We start from the raw sequence: 15,875 nt of genomic DNA, 5'->3' as shown, positions 1-15,875 counted from the left end.
GCCCGGAGCAAATAGGAAACAGAATGACTGGGATGGGCGCGGGCCATTGAGAAGCCTAGGCTTGGGGGCAAAGGGCTGCGGGACCAGGAGGGAGGAACTTCCCGCGTAGGCTCCGCACCCGGGCAATGTCCTCCGCGCCCACCAGAAGGCGCCGCGGCGTTCGCGTTGCCGGAGCGGAGCCCGAGCCTCAGCGGCAACCAGCCCCGGAGCCAAGCCACAGGGCTGTGCGGTGCGAAAGCCGGGCGACAGCCTGAGCCCTCCGGCCCTGCAAGTGGGACGCGGTGCCAGGGATCCGGCTTTGTTCCTGGGCTGGAGTGAGGCGGATTCTCAGCTTCGTGTTCGCCCCGGCAGGAAGCGTCCAGCGCGATCCCCGCTCCTCGGTCCACAAAGCCCCGGGAGCGGGAAGGCGGGAGGGGCGGGCGCTCTCCGGAGGCAGGAGGACCCCTGCGTTCCCCGGCTTACGCCCAGCTCTAGCATCCGGCTGCCTCCAGCCCCATGAGGACCCCCGGACGGGGGCCGCGAGCCCGGCACAGCCCAGACGGAAGTCTTGCCGCGGCCTTAGAGCGTTAGACAGGTCGGTGCCCGGGCGGAGCGGGGGCCGAGGACGGGGCGCGGGTGGGGGGCGGGAGGCGCGATCGCCGGTCCACCCAGTCCCCAGGGCAGCTCCCCGAGGCCACCCAAGGGGTCACCTCTGCCGGGGCACCCCACAGCGCTGACGTGATTCTGCGTTTTTCCTTACGGTCAAGGTGTGGAGCCGCCCCTCTGCAGCCCACCTCCGCCCAGGTGATGCTCGACCGGAGCGGGAGGGGGCAGGGGGCTGCGGGTCCCGGGGGGTCGGCGGGCTCGGGGACGTAGGCGGCGCTTTTCTGTTTTTGCACCGCCGCAAACCGCCGCATCCAAATGTCTCTCGCATCGAGATGCCAGGCCTTGGGTGGGAGAGGAAACCGAGATGCGGGAGAGGGCGAGAAGAAAGGAGGCCGGGAGATCCTGAGCCTGAGGCAATGAGGGGAGGGATACCAAGGAAACCACTCTTGGGGCAAATCCTAGTGGAGTGGAGTGCGCCTTTGGGAGCCAGAAAGACTCCGAGGTCGCTGGGGTCAAGCGCTCCAGCCTTCACCTTCCTTCACACCCTCTTTCACCCAACTCCTACCTCCAACCAGGATGCGGCTGGGCCGCCGGGCCCTCTGCGCGCTGGTCCTGCTGCTCGCCTGCGCCTCGTTGGGGCTTCTGTACGCGAGCACCCGAGACGCGTGGGGCCTCCGGACCCCTGCTGCGCTGTGGACACCCCCGCAGGGTGCCCCCAGGCCCGAGGTGCCAGACCTTGCCCCTGAGCCCCGTTACGCGCACATCCCGGTCAGGATCAAGGAGCAGGTGGTGGGGTGAGTGCCCACCGCAGTGGCAGCAAATGCTGGGGGGTTCCCTGGGGAGCTTTTGTTTCCAGCACTGCTGCGCTCAGAGCCTCCCTTCTCCTGACTGGTTGCGTGGAGTGAAGTGGGGTAGAGCAGGCTGCCAAGGCTTGGCTGGGGAAAAGCAGCTCCCCCCACCCTTGTCATGGCAATGAGGACAGGAGAATGTTCAGGCCCGGGAGGGCCTTTCAGAGGGGCTCCTGAACGTGGGTAGTTAGCTTCTGAAATCCTAGTACTTGGTCCTATTCTACACCTCTGTAAAATCCAGACTTCAGGGATGGGTTATCTCATCCGTGGTTCTTTCTCCTGGGAACTATTTGGAGAGGGAATAGATAATGGCTGGACAACATTGAGGAGCCAAGGCATGGGGTGCTGTGTATATTGCGGGATGGATGTAGCTGGGCTCTGAAGATCCCTCTCTTGCCTTCAGGCTACTGGCTCAGAACAACTGCAGTTGTGAGTCCAGTGGGGGGAGCCTCCCCCTTCCCTTCCAGAGACAGGTCCGAGCCATTGATCTCACCAAGGCCTTTGATCCTGAAGAGCTGAAGGCTGCCTCTGCTGCCAGGGAGCGGGAGTTCCAGGCCTTCCTTTCAAGGTACCAGCCAGAAAGGAAGGCATGGCCCTGTGGGAAAGGGCAGTGGAGGCCTGCAGTGGCTGTGCCAGGAAGGAGAGCCCCTCTCCTCCTGACTCTTCCTTTGTCTTCCCCTCCTCTGCCACCAGGAGCCAGTCCCCCTCTGACCAGCTGATCATAGCCCCTGCCAACTCTCCCCTACAGTACCCCCTGCAGGGTGTGGAGGTTCAGCCTCTGAGGAGCATCTTGGTGCCAGGTGGGGACAAGGGTCCTAGAGGATGGCCTAGGCAACATGAGGGTGGCAGTGCCTGAGCCAGGGAGTGGGGGGCAGGGATGAAGGAAGTTTGAAGTGAAAGGTGAGGACTTCTGTCAAAAGGCAGGAATTGCAGAAACTATAATGGGGGTGTATGCCCTCTATTATTTGCTAACTGGTCAAAGGTTAGGTGGATAGGTAGAAGAGGCCACAGAAGAGCTCCTTCTTTGATGGGAAGGAGTCGAAAACCAGTGATCCAGGATATCCTATGCAATGCCTGCTGAGGCCTCAAAAGAGATGGGTGTAAGTTTGAGTGTTGTGTGTGATGAAAGAGGGGGAAATTAAGGAAGAGTTCAGGGCTGTCTGTGAATTTGATCCTTCATCCTTCCTCCAGGACTGAGTCTGCAGGCGGCATCTGGTCAGGAGGTATATCAGGTGAGAGCAAGGAGGCCAGGTGGGCATCAAGAATGCTGGGAGGGAGACAGGGCCTCCTAGAGGGGTGGAGGAATCAGGGAGGCAAGAGGTGGACCTGAGGCCTAACCTTATACTTTCCAATCCCCTCTGCCAGGTGAACCTGACTGCCTCCCTGGGCACCTGGGATGTGGCAGGGGAAGTAACTGGAGTGACTCTCACTGGAGAGGGGCAGACAGATCTCACCCTTGCCAGCCCAGAGCTGGACCAACTCAACCGGCAGCTGCAACTGGTCACTTACAGCAGCCGAAGCTACCAGGCCAACACAGCAGACACAGGTGTGAGGCCTGGGTGGAGGCAGGGGGAGCCTGGATGAACAGAAATGTCCCAGAAAGGCTTCAGTGGGCCAATGACAAAGGGTTGTGGGGCACACTCGGGCAGTGGCTGGAGCTGCCCAGCCACACAATGGGCATTTCAACTGGGCCAGCAGGACTGGGATGGAGAAAGGGGGCCTTTGTTCCTCTGGGGCCAGAGCAGGCCAGAGGGAAACTCGAGCCTTGGGTGTGTCCCCACTTCTGACCAACCATGGTGCCCCAGGAAGTGACTGGCTCCCATGGCAAGAAGACTCAGGCTCTTTTCCCAATCCATCACTTACTAGAGGACAAAGCTTTTACCTTCCATAACTCCCATTTCTCCTGTAGCAAAAGGGCCAAATAGCCCTCTTGCCTTTCTCCAAAGCTTGTTTGTTACACTAAGTTTGCTCCCACCTTAGGGCCTTAGCACTTGCTATTCTCTGTGCTGGAATGTTCTTCCCCAAGATTTTTGCATTGCTGGCTTGTCATTTAGATCTGAGCTCAAATGTCTTCTCTTCATCATTATTGTACATCACTTGTGTTCTGTTCAATACCTACCAGTATCTGAATTTTCTTATTTACTTAATCCTGAGAGCAGACTGAGTAGGTTCTTAGGAGCTTTGTTGTTGTATAAAGGTGGGCCAGTTACTTTTCTGTGCCTCCACTACTTTTTCTGTACAGTAGTAGGAATCTACTTAATGCAGCTACCCTGAGGATCAAATGAATTCAAATATTTAAGGTAATCTTTAAAAGTGTCTGGAACAAAGTAAATGCCCAGTAAAGGTTAGCTTTTAATTAACACTTTTTCCTTGTCTTTCTCCCACCTGTTAGACATGGAGTACAAACATTGTGCTATTTTTTGTTAGTTTGTTGTTTTGAGGGGTTTTTTGTTTGTTTGAGATGGTGGCTCACTATGTAGTAGAACACATGTAGTGTATATATTTATGTGGTCTTGAACTCTCTCTGTAGCCCAGGCTGGCTTTGAACTTGGAATCTTTCTGCCTTAGCTTTCTGAGTACTGAGATTACAGCTGTGCACCACCCCACCCAACTAAAGAACTTTATGTTCTTGTCCACTGAGATCTGGAAAGGCATGCCACAGACTAGGCAGTGAAATATTGATCCACTGTCATGAGCACCTTACACTAGAGTAAAGAACATGAACAGATTAAAATGCAGTTTATGTACACATCAATTTATAGAACAAACCCTTATTCTTTTTATTTATTTATTTTTATTTTTTGTGGTACCAGGGATCGAACTCAGGACCTTGTGCTTTCGAGACAGGCGAGGTGCCACTGAGCTAAATCCCCGGCCCCACAAACCCTTATTCTATGAGGCACACACAAACAGGTATAAAGTTTTGGTTCTGGTCATTTATATGAATATGGGACTAAGTTGAGCCTGACTCACTCACAGAACAGAATTTACACCCAGTTTGAGGTAAGCTGAGAGAGTACATCATATTTTAACAGAGGTCTTGTAGAGTCTGTCCCTTGAGGCTAGAGTACTGGCTCCTAAGTGAAGCTCAGGGGCTGGGGATTTAGCTCAATGGTTTCGACTCCTGCCTTGCAAGCAGAGGACCTGAGTTTGATCCCCGGAACCAAAAAAAGAAAGAAATTAAACTAAGTGAAGCTCAGCCTTTGATTGAAGATTATCACATGATTAGCAGCTTTTTTGTTTGTTTGTTAATACATGGTTTTTGTGGTAAATTTTTAGCCGTCTTATTTGTTGCTCCAGCTATAGTAGTTGAGCATCTCTTTGGGGGTGTAATCAATCATCGTTTTGGGGTGTTGCTCTCCTAGAGTTTTTAATTTTAATTTTTTTGGTACCAGGGATCAAACTCAGGTTCTTGCACTTGTGCAGCAGGCGGTGAAACCACTGAGCTAAATCCCTGGCCCTCTCCTAGAGTTTTTAAAAACTCTTCACCTCAGCTGCCAGTACACTGTGATGTCATTGCGTCCTTAACATGACTGACACTACATTCCTTACTGTTGGGACAAAAAGGAAAAGCAGGACTACAGCTCAACAAGACAGGTTTATTTCAGAACAAACCTGAGAGGGACCACTCTGGCACTAGAGACCAGACCTGCCCCGGTCTTACAGGCTATAAGGTCTTTATAGGGTCATGAGCATAACAAAGGGGGCTGTGGAAGTAAAAAGTCACATTGGGACTTTCAAAGGAGAGAGTTCAGAACAAAGGAGTTGTGGCAATCTGCCCAGGACAGGGCTTGAGGACATACAAGGAGTTGGGTGTTGTTTGTCAAGAGCAGGGTTAAACAATGATTGGGAATTATAGGGTATGACTGTGCTTACTGCCTCTTATAGTCACATAACACCTCTGCAGCAGGTGTAGGCAAATGGGGGAAGGGATTTAAAGTGATCTCTGCTTAGACCAGGATGGCTGTGGTTGAATCCCTTTTTTATATCCACTGAAAAGAGAATGTTGTCCAAACCTTAAGGTTCCAATCTCATGTCTTTTTTTCTCAGTCCGGTTCTCCACAGAGGGACACCAGGCTGCCTTCACCATCCGCATAAGACATCCTCCCAACCCCCGGCTGTACCCGCCTGGATCTCAACCCCAGGGAGGTGAGGCCAGTTGGGGCAGGGAGGTAGTAGACCCAACCTTGGTGGGGAGCAAGGTGGGAGGTGGCAACCCTGGGAGCGGGTCTTTCCTGCTTCTTTCCCCATTTGCCCTCTCTGCACCCAACCCTGAGTCTTCTCTCCCAGCCCAGTACAACATCAGCGCTCTAGTCACCATTGCCACCAAAACGTTCCTTCGATATGATCGGCTACGGGCACTCATCGCCAGCATCCGACGCTTCTACCCCACCGTCACTGTGGTCATCGCTGACGACAGCGACAAGCCAGATCGAATTAGCGGCCCTCACGTGGAGCATTATCTCATGCCCTTTGGCAAGGTGCGCAGCCTGCAAGGCCGAGCTTGGCACCTGTGGACTTTGGGATGGGCTGTCCCCTTAGTCTGCGTCCCTCCAGGGTAGTAATTGGAAGACTGCCTCGCTCCAGGGTTCCTGGAATGTAAGAGCTCTGAAGAGGCAGGAATCCTGACGGTCTTATTCACTCTGAATTCTTAGAATGGTGCTCAGTACCTCCTGGGCGCTCAGTAACATAATCCAGGAGTTAGTGAGTGAACGCAGGCCTGATTTAAAGCATTCAAGATCCTCCCTTCCGGAACACTGACTCACCTCTAGGAGTGAGGGTGGGAGTCTGCACCTTTTGGACCTCGCTTCTGGTAATTGGAAAGCACCCAGAAGTTTAGAGAAAGGCATAGGCCGTTTCCAGGGGTCACGAGAGGAAGAAAAGCAATAGGGGTGTCTTATTTCTATAGACTTTATAACCGTACAACCTCCCACCGCGCACCCCCAGGGCTGGTTCGCAGGACGGAATCTGGCCGTGTCCCAAGTAACCACCAAGTACGTGCTGTGGGTGGACGACGACTTTATCTTCACCGCGCGCACGCGGCTGGAGCGGCTTGTGGACGTGCTGGAGCGGACGCCGCTGGACCTGGTAGTGGAGGGCGCAGCTGTCGGGTGGGACAAGGAATCAGACGAAGGCGAGAGCGCTGCGGTCGGGACAGGGCCCTCGGCCAGCCGCAGAGAGGCCGAGGAAGTGGAGTAGGGGTTGGGGAGCTGGGGCTGTCCGCATTGTACAGAGGCGGAGCGGCAGGGGATGGGGGGACCAAGTCCCGGGGGAAGAAGCACAAACCTACACTCTTGGCGTTCTCGCCCCACCTGCATCCATCCTCCCACTCCCCGCAGGTGGGAGGCGCCGTGCGCGAGATCACGGGCTTTGCCACCACATACCGGCAGCTGCTGAGCATGGACCCCGGCGCCCCAGGCCTTGGGAACTGCTTCCGGCAAAGGCGCGGCTTCCACCACGAGCTCGTTGGCTTCCCAGGCTGCGTGGTCACAGACGGCGTGGTTAACTTCTTCCTGGCGCGCACCGACAAGGTGCGAGAGGTTGGCTTCGACCCGCGCCTCAGCCGTGTGGCACATCTGGGTGAGTGGCGCCCCCTCCCGGCCGGAGACACCCTGCAAGGCGCTGGGGAGCCGATGCAACCAGGAACCGTGCACCCGCCCTCCTCCCTGTCCACGCCTGCCCTGCCGCTGCCACCTGGACTCCTAAAGCAGTTTGCCAAAGATCTACCATGACTTGCCAACGGCGAGGGAGAGAGAGAGGGAGAGGGAGAGGGGGAGGGAGAGGGAGAGGGGGAGGGGGAGGGGGAGAGGGAGAGAGAGAGAGAGAGAGAGAGAGAGAGAGATCCTGCCCTCTCCCGCCCCGCCCCGTAAACCATGCAAATCTCCACACCCCTACAGCCCCCAGGCCACCTTTAACTTCCCCTGCCACTGTCCCGGCACCTCCTAGGCCCTAAATTCCAGTTTCGGTTAGGGGTGGGCCTTCTGCACTCTCAGGAGTCTTCATTGTGTGCTCCCCTCCCCTCTACCCCCAGAGTTCTTCCTGGATGGACTTGGTTCCCTTCAGGTTGGCTCCTGTTCAGATGTCGTTGTGGATCATGCATCGAAGTTGAAGCTGCCTTGGGGATCAAGGGACGCAGGGGCAGAGACTTATGCCCGGTACCGTTACCCCGGATCACTGGACGAAAGTCAGGTGGCCAAACACCGCCTGCTCTTCTTCAAACACCGGCTGCAGTGCATGACTGCGGAATGATGGCCACTGAGGCCTTCCTCTTGTCAGGCTGGGCCTGCCTCTTTGTCCCTGCCAGGATTTTCCAGCAACCCCCTCCACCCAGTGAGCACTCCACTGACTGTCCCTGACCTCCACATCCCTCACACCTCCCCTGAGAACCTGGTCTCACAGGGGTTTGTCCTGGTGACACCCCTCTTTTCTGAGTGCCCAGGGGCCTGATGGAGCCATAACTTCTCCCACAGCCAGTGCCAAGTCCTCCCCCACCCCATTCTTATGGGGCACGAAATGGGGGGGGTCACTTTCCAAGTGCCAAAGAGCCCAGGAGGACTCTAAGACCCCAAAGTGGAAACACTCCTCTCATCTCCTTGGGACTGAGGGGGTGGGGAAGCTCCCCAGTGTGCAATCCCAGGACTATGCCTCCCCACCCTGAGCTCTGGATCTAGGACTCTGTGCACCGCTCAGCCCATCCTCCAGAAAGAATGTGTGGCTCTGGAGCGGGGTGGGGCTGGTGAACACATGGTGAAAGCCATTTTTACTCGTGTCTCTGTCATGCTGTGGGCACAGAGGGAGGGGCACCAGGTGTCCACATGCAGACACCCAGAGCCACTTCATGGACCCCAGAGGCTCTTGGCTTCATTTTATTAGTTACATTAAGCAGGCTCAGGGACCATGGCACTTCTCACACACACATCTTCGGAAGCCTCCAAATCCCAAGTGACCTGGTCAGACCCACACTGTGCAGATCTTTAGGCCAGTACGTTCCTGGGGAAGAGAGGGAAAAGGTTGGAGTAGATTAGGCACCTGCTCCCTTGCTGAGATTTAGCAGTACTCTGCCACTCCTCTGGGACCTAAATTATTCAGTTCTTCCTCCAGTTTGGCCCAGTCTCCCAGACTTGGTTTCAAATCCACTAATCTTGACCTCCCCACTCTTTCCTCCCCAGCCCCTTTCCCAAGTTCCTGTTCTTGGATCTTTAGCCACTCACCTACCACCCTCCTTGCCCTTGCCCAACACTTCCTGATCCCACTCCTGATGCTACTGCCCCTTACCAGTCTTGCCAGGGCATGCGCAGCTGCATCCTGGACACTCACAAATAGCTGGTCTGGAGTCACTCTGTCCAGGATTCCTGCCCGGATCAGTGTTTCCAGTACTGAGGCTGTGTGGGGACAGTGTCAGGCTCGGGGGGTCTAACTCTCCACTGCATCCTCCCCCCACCACTCCACATGTCCAGTCATTCCCCAGTCCCTCATCCTTCCATCCTCCACACCACTGACCATTACAGTGAGCTAGGAGAAGGTAGATCCCAGCATCTTGGCATTGGCCAGCTAGCTGCAGGGGTAGGGCAGAGAAGTTGAACCCCAAATCAGAGGGTATGAGTGCAATGATAAGGGTTTCTTGTAAAACTATCCACTCCCTCACCTGTGCCACTTCCCTGGCCCCAGCAGCATCTGCAAAGGTGACACCACTGAAGTCTAGGATCACCACTCTGACAGGCTCGCCAACTAAGGTGGGAGAAAGCAGGAACATTCATATAGCTCTGTGGATCATGCCCAAGTCTTCCTCCTTTGCATCCCATCTCACCTGTGTCAGGTAGGGCATCTGGCTTTGGAGACTCCTGTAAGTAGAGAAGGGCAGTCATTGTCAAAGCATGAACATGGACCCCTTGAGCACAGACTCCTCAGGATACACACCTGCCTCCCAGTCCTGGAGATCCACTCTCCTCCCTGGCTAAGTTCCTCACCTTGCCTCCCCCAAGCCCCAGGTGCCACTCTACGATGCGGCGAAATTGACCACGGGTCCCAAAGTAGAGTGGTGTTGGGTAGCTCAGGATGCAGAGACCTGGGATCTGGAGGAGCTAAGGGTGAGAGGGTAAGAAGTAAACCAGGTTGCTGGGGATTTAGCTCAGTGGTTCTGGCGCCTGCCTCAAAAGTACAAGGCCCAGAGTTGGATCCCCAGTACCAAAAAAGAAGTAAACCAGGTCCAATTTTCCCTTCCTTCTTTGGTCATAGCCCACCCACCTTGTGGCTCTCTCTGAGTGGCCTGTACAGCTCCGTCCCCTCAGCCAATCCAAGTGCCAGGCACTTCACCCTATGGAAGAAGCTGGGGTCAGATTCCCAGCCCAGCCTGGCCTGACTAGCATCATCCTCCACAAACTGTTCTCTCTCCATCATCTTGACCCACCTCTGGGTGCGACAGACCACCATCATCATGGAAAAGACCATGCCTATGGCCAGGCCCAGGTCCACATTCAGGGTCACAACAGCCACCCATGTGACCATCCATACAGCCTGCAGGACATAGATAGGGGTGGATGACCAGAAGACTGGGGTCCAAGGGCAGTGACTGCCAAGGCAAATGATGGGGAGGGATGGCCCAGGAGAAAGTAGGAAACGGCAGAGGAAGGGACAGGATTGACTCAATGGGATACACAGGAATCATAAGGACCTCAGACCACACCTCAGTTGGGAGGTTACAAAGATTTAGGCCTGAGGGGGTCAAAGCCCACCCTTCCTCTTGTCTCTTAGTAAAGGGTTTTAGAAGGTATGTGTATTGGGGTGGGTGGTCATAGACTTAGGACCAAGGCAGTCATTATTTTCCCAGGGCAGAGGCTAGCGATGTTGGGAAGATGAGGACAATGTTGCCATTTCTCACAAAGTCCACTCGGCTGATGTGCCACAGTTGTGGAAGTTCCTGCATCTGGAAGAACATCTGGCGCATGCTGGAGATGTTGATGCAAGCCAGGACAGCCTGTGGGCAGAGGAGGTGGGCTACTTCCCCAATGTCCTGGAATACAGCCACCCCCCTTCAGGTACACTCATGCTGCCTCTGCTCCCTACCTTGGGCAGATAGTAGAAGAAGGGTCCCAGCCACAGCAGCACCAACAGGACCACTGTGCAGGAGAAGAGCCCTGCCAACTAGAGGGGATGAGGGATGGAAGAGTGGAAGGGAGGGAAGCTCCCTCCCAAATGAGACTTGATCTCTCCACATACACTGCCTCATCTTCCTCAGAAGTCTCCTTCCTCCTAAATCTTCTTTACAGATACTTCTCACTCCTCAATCCTCTTCTTGATATTTTGCCATTCACACATACCCAATTCAATGCCTTTCATTCATCACTTTCCCCCAGATGTAGTTCACATACTATAGTGGGCTATTTTTGTAGCCCATTTCCATCTTCAAAGCCACTGTTGAATCATCCTATAAGCAGGCTAACTGCTTGCTTATAACACCAGTAAAGTAAGAAAAGCCAAAAATATAGATACCGATAGGTGATTTTTTTTTTTTTTTGGATACAGGATCTCACTATGAGTTTCAAGCTGGCCTTGAGCTCACTAGGTAGCTGAGACTGGCCTCAAACTAGCTGCAATCCTCCTGCCTCAGCCTCCCAAGTGCTGTGATTATAGGTGTGTGCCACCATGCCCAGCTTGTGATATTTCTTCTAGAAAAAAAAATTTGTCCTGCCAGGCATGGTGGCACACACCTGTAATCCTAGCACTTAAAAGGGTGAGGCAGAAGGATCACTTCGAGTTCAAGGCCAGCCTGAGCTACATAGGGAAGTCAAGGCCAGTCTGAACTACATAGCAAGAACCTGTCTCAAAAAAACAAAAAAACAGAAAAGAAAATGTACTCACCAGGTGTAGTGATGCACACCTGTAATCCCAGCATTTAAGAGGCTGAGGCAGGAGGACTGCAAATTCCAGCCCAGGCTGGGCAACTTAGTTACTTAGTGAGACCCTGTCTCAAAGATAACAAAAAGGGCTGGGATGTAGCTCAGCATGAAAGCTCTGGGTTCAGTCCCCAGTATGGAAGGTGGGAAGGGAGCTATTCTCATTGAAAAGAAAAGAATTTTGGGCTGGGGATGTAGATCATTGGGCAATTTGCCTAGTCTGCATAAGGCTTTTGATCCCCAGTACCACACAAAAAAATCAAAATTTCACCTATTAAGTTATTTTGTAGTTAAGTATTGTTTTATTTTGAATTATATCTGGGGCACCATAAACTTCTTCAGTAATTAAAGCTTACAAAGGTCACCGTGAAAATGAAGCCTTGCTATCTTCTGTTGTTCCTGTCTATAATCCCATCCCTTATTCCCTGGCCCTTGATTCCCATTCTCCTCTGTATAGATGCCACCAAGTAACTACCAGTCTTCCACCACTGCCACCCAGCCTGAATGTCCCATCCTTTCTCCTCACACACGAACACCCTCTTACCTGAGTATTCCCACCAGCATCCACTAGTAGGCTGGTTGTGGCCAGCGTGGCCGAGTTAGGGAAGCAAGAGAAGAGGGAGGAAATGAGGTTGGAGACACCATGGGCCAAGAGCTCCTGCAGGGATGCAGTGAGATGAACAGGAGAGAGACAAAAACATAGGGGGAGTCAGGTTAGGGATTTGTCTTCTGAATGAGGCTGAGGTCCACAGTTAAAATCATACCTGGTTGGGGTCAATGCTGTAGCTATACTTGTCTGCATAGATGGAGGCCAGCGAGGCAGACACAGCAAAAGTAACTAGTGCAATGGGCAGTGAGTCTGCCAGAATCCTGGGCAGCTCGTCCAGGTTGGGGAGGTGGGGTTGGGGAAATCTGGAGAAGGAGGGATCCATGGTAAGGATGGGCTGGGTGCTGCAGGGAGAGAGGGAAGGCAGAGCAAAGAGGGTTGGGCAGGACCAGAGGAGTTGCTGGTGGGAGGGTGGGGGAAGAAAAAGCTGGTATCTTTTCATTCTTTCTTACCCTCCAGGCAGCAGACCCACTATCTGGACATTATATCTTGTGTCCAGGGAAGAGGTGAAGCAGAGCAGAGAAGCCAGAAGCACCTGGGGAAGAGATCATGTCAGGGCTCACTAGGAAGAGAAGTCTAAAAGAGGCTGAAATGATGGAGGGTCACGATGCAGGACTGGGTGTTCACAGGACTCTAATAACCGGTAGGACTGCGGTATGTTTGAGATGGGTCCCTGACAGTTAATTTAAAGTCAAGGAGTGTTAAGGTTGGGAAGGAGGAATGAAGCATTCCTTGAGTTATGGAAAAATGCAAGTAAAGAAAGGACATCTATGGGGGTGGTGGATATCAAGAAATGCAATTGAGCCATTCCAAGTAGGGAGGCTGGACTGTATATTGGCGTACAGGGGCCATCTGTAAAGGCATGTAACATTTATTTAGTCGGAAAGAGCAATCTAAGTGGAGAATGGAAAGGGAGATAACACTGGATAACAGTAAGTCCTGTGAGATGAGAAGTTGCTGTAAAGAGGAACACCGCAAGGGGGCGCTGTATGGAGGAAGAAGGCATTGTAAGCAGTCTGCAGAGGGCTCACGACCAGAAGTCTGACAGTGTGGGTGGGGGATTCTGGAGGGTCAAAGCGCTCCGGTGGGTGGCCTGAAAAAGTACAGGAACCTCTGTTTGTGACCTCTTTGCATTCCACAAGAGGGCGGCAGCGACCAGTTCCTACAGGATGGGCAGGGTCCCTGCAGGACAGGGAATTGGGAGCCCAGGCCATCCTCACCATGACGACTTCCCCTGGGATCGGGGTGGGTAGTCTGTCTCGGAACCTCACGTTCAGTTCTTTGACCGGAACGAGCAGCGCCAGGCTGAGCGCGGAGATGGTCAGTTCGGCCAGACCGCTCCGGGGCAGCGCCGTGACCACGGCAGCCAGCGTCTGTGGGTAGGGGCAGTGAGCAGAGGGCGGGTCCCGGGCTGGCTGCCCCGCCCCGCCCCAGCACCGACGCACCAGGCCGAGGCAAAGCCCGCTCTCCCGGCTCTGTCGTCAGGGCTTCCACCTCTGCAGCGCCCTCCCGCCGCCACACGGTCCCTTGACCTCTTCTTCGCCCTTCATACACCGACCCTCCACCCTCTGTCCTTCCTCCCTTTTCAGGTCCCCCCTCTTCTGAGACCTCTGGAAGCTTTAGCTCCGCTGTTCTCCCACCCCCACCTTGAAGAGAGAGAAGCAGCCCATCTGGCGCGGGAGAGACAACCCCAAAAGGCTTGGTAGCTGGGACACCAGCACGTGCAGCGCGGCCCCGCTGGTCAGAGCCTTGACCACGGGTTCGGACAAAAAGGTGGACAGGACACCGAGCTGCAGCACGAACATCCCCAGCTGCGGAGGAGAAGCTGCGCGGTCACCAAGAGCAGCAGGAGCAGACTGGCCAGGGTGCTGTGCATCAGCAGCCCCCCCACACCTGTGCGGGAGGTTGCCCCTCCCTCCTCGCTGGCCCAGTCACCACCCCAGACCCCCAGCGTGGATGCGTCCCCCAGGGCGCTCCCCTGGTCCTCCTTCACCATCAGCGCCCCGCTCCCGAAGGCCATGGCCGCGGCCACCCCGACCCGCTGAGCATCCAGCTGCTCCCTCTCGATTCTGCTCAGGTTCCCCTCGAGGGGTTCGGGCACTAGTCGCTCGACCGCCGAGCCTGTCATGAGGCTGAGTACCGCGAAAGTGCCTGGAGCCGGGGGGGGGGGGGGGGGACAAAGGCAAAGATCACCAACTGTGCCTCCCTTAGCAAGGTAACAGCTGGCTCTGCTGTTCTGGAACCTGGGATGCTGCAGTCCGACCGACCGGCTCACCAGGAAAGCGACTGCCAGCGTAAATAAAGACCGGGAGCTGGTGTGGCAGACCCGAACCGCGGGGAGGAAGGGGAGAAGAGTGGAGCTGGTCACAAGCGTCCCTCCAGCAGCCTCCAGGCCCGCGGGCGACTCTTGGGGAGGAGGGGACACAGTACATCTCTTCCTCCCCTTCCTGCCCAGGAAATGTTCATTTTAACCAAATTTCTTGGGGGAGGAGGGTCCAAGAGAACTCCTGCCTCTTTACACCCACTCCAGTAAGCATGCCTAGGCCAGAATTTCATACAGAGCAGCAACAAGGAGGAAAGGGAAGGAGGAAGAGATGAAGAGAAGACTACAGCTCTGAGGCTTTCTAGGATGCCTGGAGTTCCTGCTCATTCTCACCCCACAGGGAAGGAGACGAGTCATGCACAGTCCCTGGACACTCACCGGTGGAAAGATGTCTCCCAGTGCCCAGCAAGCTGTAGATGAGGACGGGAAAGAAAGAAGTGTACAGTCCAAACACCGGGGGTACAGAGGTCAGGAGGGCAAATGCCATGCCTAGGGGAAGGTGGAAGAAGAGGTCGGCAGTGCGGCAGGGGTGGGCAGTACCCCTGGCTAACTCATGCCACAGCGGGGAACTGAGGCGTTAAGGGACCTCCGTGAGAGGTCCTAAGGCTGACCAGGCCACAGTCCCGTGTCGGCCCTCGTCCTGGGAGGTAGGCTTGTGTCTCTTGCCTGAGCTGAAACCGATCCAAGCGTCTCACAAGATTGAACAGATGAGGAGAGATGGGGGTGGGGATGTGATGGAGTGCCACAGTCCTGCCCCAGAACATGGTCTCTGGTCCCTTTCTCCTAACCCTCAGAGCCTCCAACTCACCGCCTTACTCCTGGATTTTCAGCTGTCCAGGCCTCCTCCCCAAAGCCTTTTAAAGCCTGGGCCCCGGACTGGTTTGGGTTGGGGGCCTCTCACCCTGTGGTACGTGCACGACTCCCACGGTCACTCCGGCTACCACATCCCCGAGCAGCCAGGCCCGCCAGCGGTAGTGGGGCAGCCAGCACAGCGGGGGCAGCCTGGCCAGAAGCAGGCGCCACGCTCCCGGCCCCGAGCAGGCGCGCGCCCACAGCCTCCACAGCCTGCACAACTTGGGCACGCAGGGCTCCGCGGGTGGCTCCGGCTCCTGCTCTGCGCCCCCGAAAAGCTGCTGGAACCGAGCTTCGGTGAGAGGTTCTCTGAGCCTGGTGCCCAGGGGAGACTTAAGGTCAGAGTCCTTTCCAGGGCCTGAGCAGGTGCTGGTGCCCGGTAACCCACTCATTTTGCTCTAGGCCCCCTCTGACTCTTCCCAGTCTTAAATATTCGGAGGCCCGCTATCTCTGAGTTCCGCCTCCCAGGATCAAGAGCCAATCCGGACCTGGAGGGCGCCCTCTCCTGGGGACCTAATCCGGTCCGGCTTGGGAGGGGAGGGTCCCTGTATTAGGCGTTTCCTCAGACATCTTTGGCTGGATCTGGCCAGTAGTCCTGGAGCCTGGCAAACGCCAACACCCACTGTTTACTAGTCTGAAGTCTTTTGATTCCCCCACCTCTTCCCTTCCCATCTGCATTTTCAGGAGAAACAGGCTGATTTCTCTTGAGGTCATTGGTCCTTCCCTTAGCCACTGCACTTTTGCAGCTGCCTGAGCAAGAAAGTCTA

General features: G+C 55.1%; 3 protein-coding genes across 21 annotated transcripts in view; 1 reads left to right on the top strand and 2 right to left on the bottom strand.

Moving 5' to 3' along the window:
* Os9 (OS9 endoplasmic reticulum lectin) overlaps positions 1-1,283 on the bottom strand; it is a 109,107-nt gene extending 107,824 nt beyond the window's left edge. For 2 of the 4 annotated variants that reach the window (XM_021241397.2, XM_021241399.2), the window contains exon 1: positions 1,151-1,283. The gene's annotated coding sequence lies outside the window, so the exon portion shown is untranslated. The remainder of the gene's footprint in view (positions 1-1,150) is intronic. The other 2 variants (XM_021241398.2, XM_021241396.2) reach the window with 2 other exon arrangements.
* On the top strand, positions 73-8,190 carry B4galnt1 (beta-1,4-N-acetyl-galactosaminyltransferase 1). Of its 9 annotated transcripts, XM_004861187.4 has the most exons (12): positions 86-574; positions 747-783; positions 1,161-1,379; positions 1,837-2,001; positions 2,127-2,233; positions 2,625-2,665; positions 2,799-2,979; positions 5,484-5,582; positions 5,724-5,914; positions 6,381-6,521; positions 6,773-7,013; positions 7,465-8,190. In XM_004861187.4, exons 3-12 carry the CDS (start codon positions 1,162-1,164, stop codon positions 7,680-7,682), a joined length of 1,602 nt encoding a protein of 533 aa, XP_004861244.1. In that variant the 5' UTR covers positions 86-574; positions 747-783; position 1,161; the 3' UTR covers positions 7,683-8,190. The 9 variants fall into 9 exon arrangements, with proteins under 9 accessions (XP_004861246.1, XP_004861244.1, XP_087048337.1 ...); XM_004861189.4 differs by lacking the exon at positions 747-783 and having other exon boundaries at positions 73-574; XM_087192211.1 differs by having other exon boundaries at positions 5,484-5,914.
* Positions 8,191-8,286: 96 nt separating this feature from the next.
* On the bottom strand, positions 8,287-15,639 carry Slc26a10p (Solute carrier family 26 member 10). Of its 8 annotated transcripts, none has more exons than XR_015443387.1 (18): positions 15,158-15,639; positions 14,635-14,745; positions 13,927-14,084; positions 13,580-13,744; positions 13,154-13,306; positions 12,386-12,468; positions 12,091-12,277; positions 11,871-11,984; positions 10,497-10,574; positions 10,312-10,407; positions 9,841-9,947; positions 9,678-9,747; positions 9,351-9,514; positions 9,241-9,274; positions 9,079-9,161; positions 8,934-8,988; positions 8,709-8,815; positions 8,287-8,423 (listed from the first exon to the last, which is right to left on the bottom strand). XR_015443387.1 is itself a non-coding variant. In XM_087192200.1 (18 exons), exons 1-18 carry the CDS (start codon positions 15,498-15,500, stop codon positions 8,385-8,387), a joined length of 2,046 nt encoding a protein of 681 aa, XP_087048326.1. In that variant the 5' UTR covers positions 15,501-15,613; the 3' UTR covers positions 8,287-8,384. The 8 variants fall into 8 exon arrangements, 7 of the variants coding, with proteins under 7 accessions (XP_087048326.1, XP_087048325.1, XP_021097053.2 ...); XM_087192200.1 differs by having other exon boundaries at positions 9,401-9,514; positions 13,205-13,306; positions 15,158-15,613; XM_087192199.1 differs by having other exon boundaries at positions 9,401-9,514; positions 15,158-15,612.
* Between the last annotated feature and the right edge of the window lie 236 nt (positions 15,640-15,875).

Source organism: Heterocephalus glaber, unplaced genomic scaffold, assembly GCF_053883595.1.
Source record: "Heterocephalus glaber isolate CG9 unplaced genomic scaffold, H.glaber_assembly_v1.0 deba00001569, whole genome shotgun sequence".
In the NCBI taxonomy this organism is placed as follows: Eukaryota; Metazoa; Chordata; class Mammalia; order Rodentia; family Bathyergidae; genus Heterocephalus; species Heterocephalus glaber.
The sequence above is the reverse complement of the archived record's forward strand: the minus strand, read 5'-3'. Positions and strand labels throughout refer to the sequence as shown.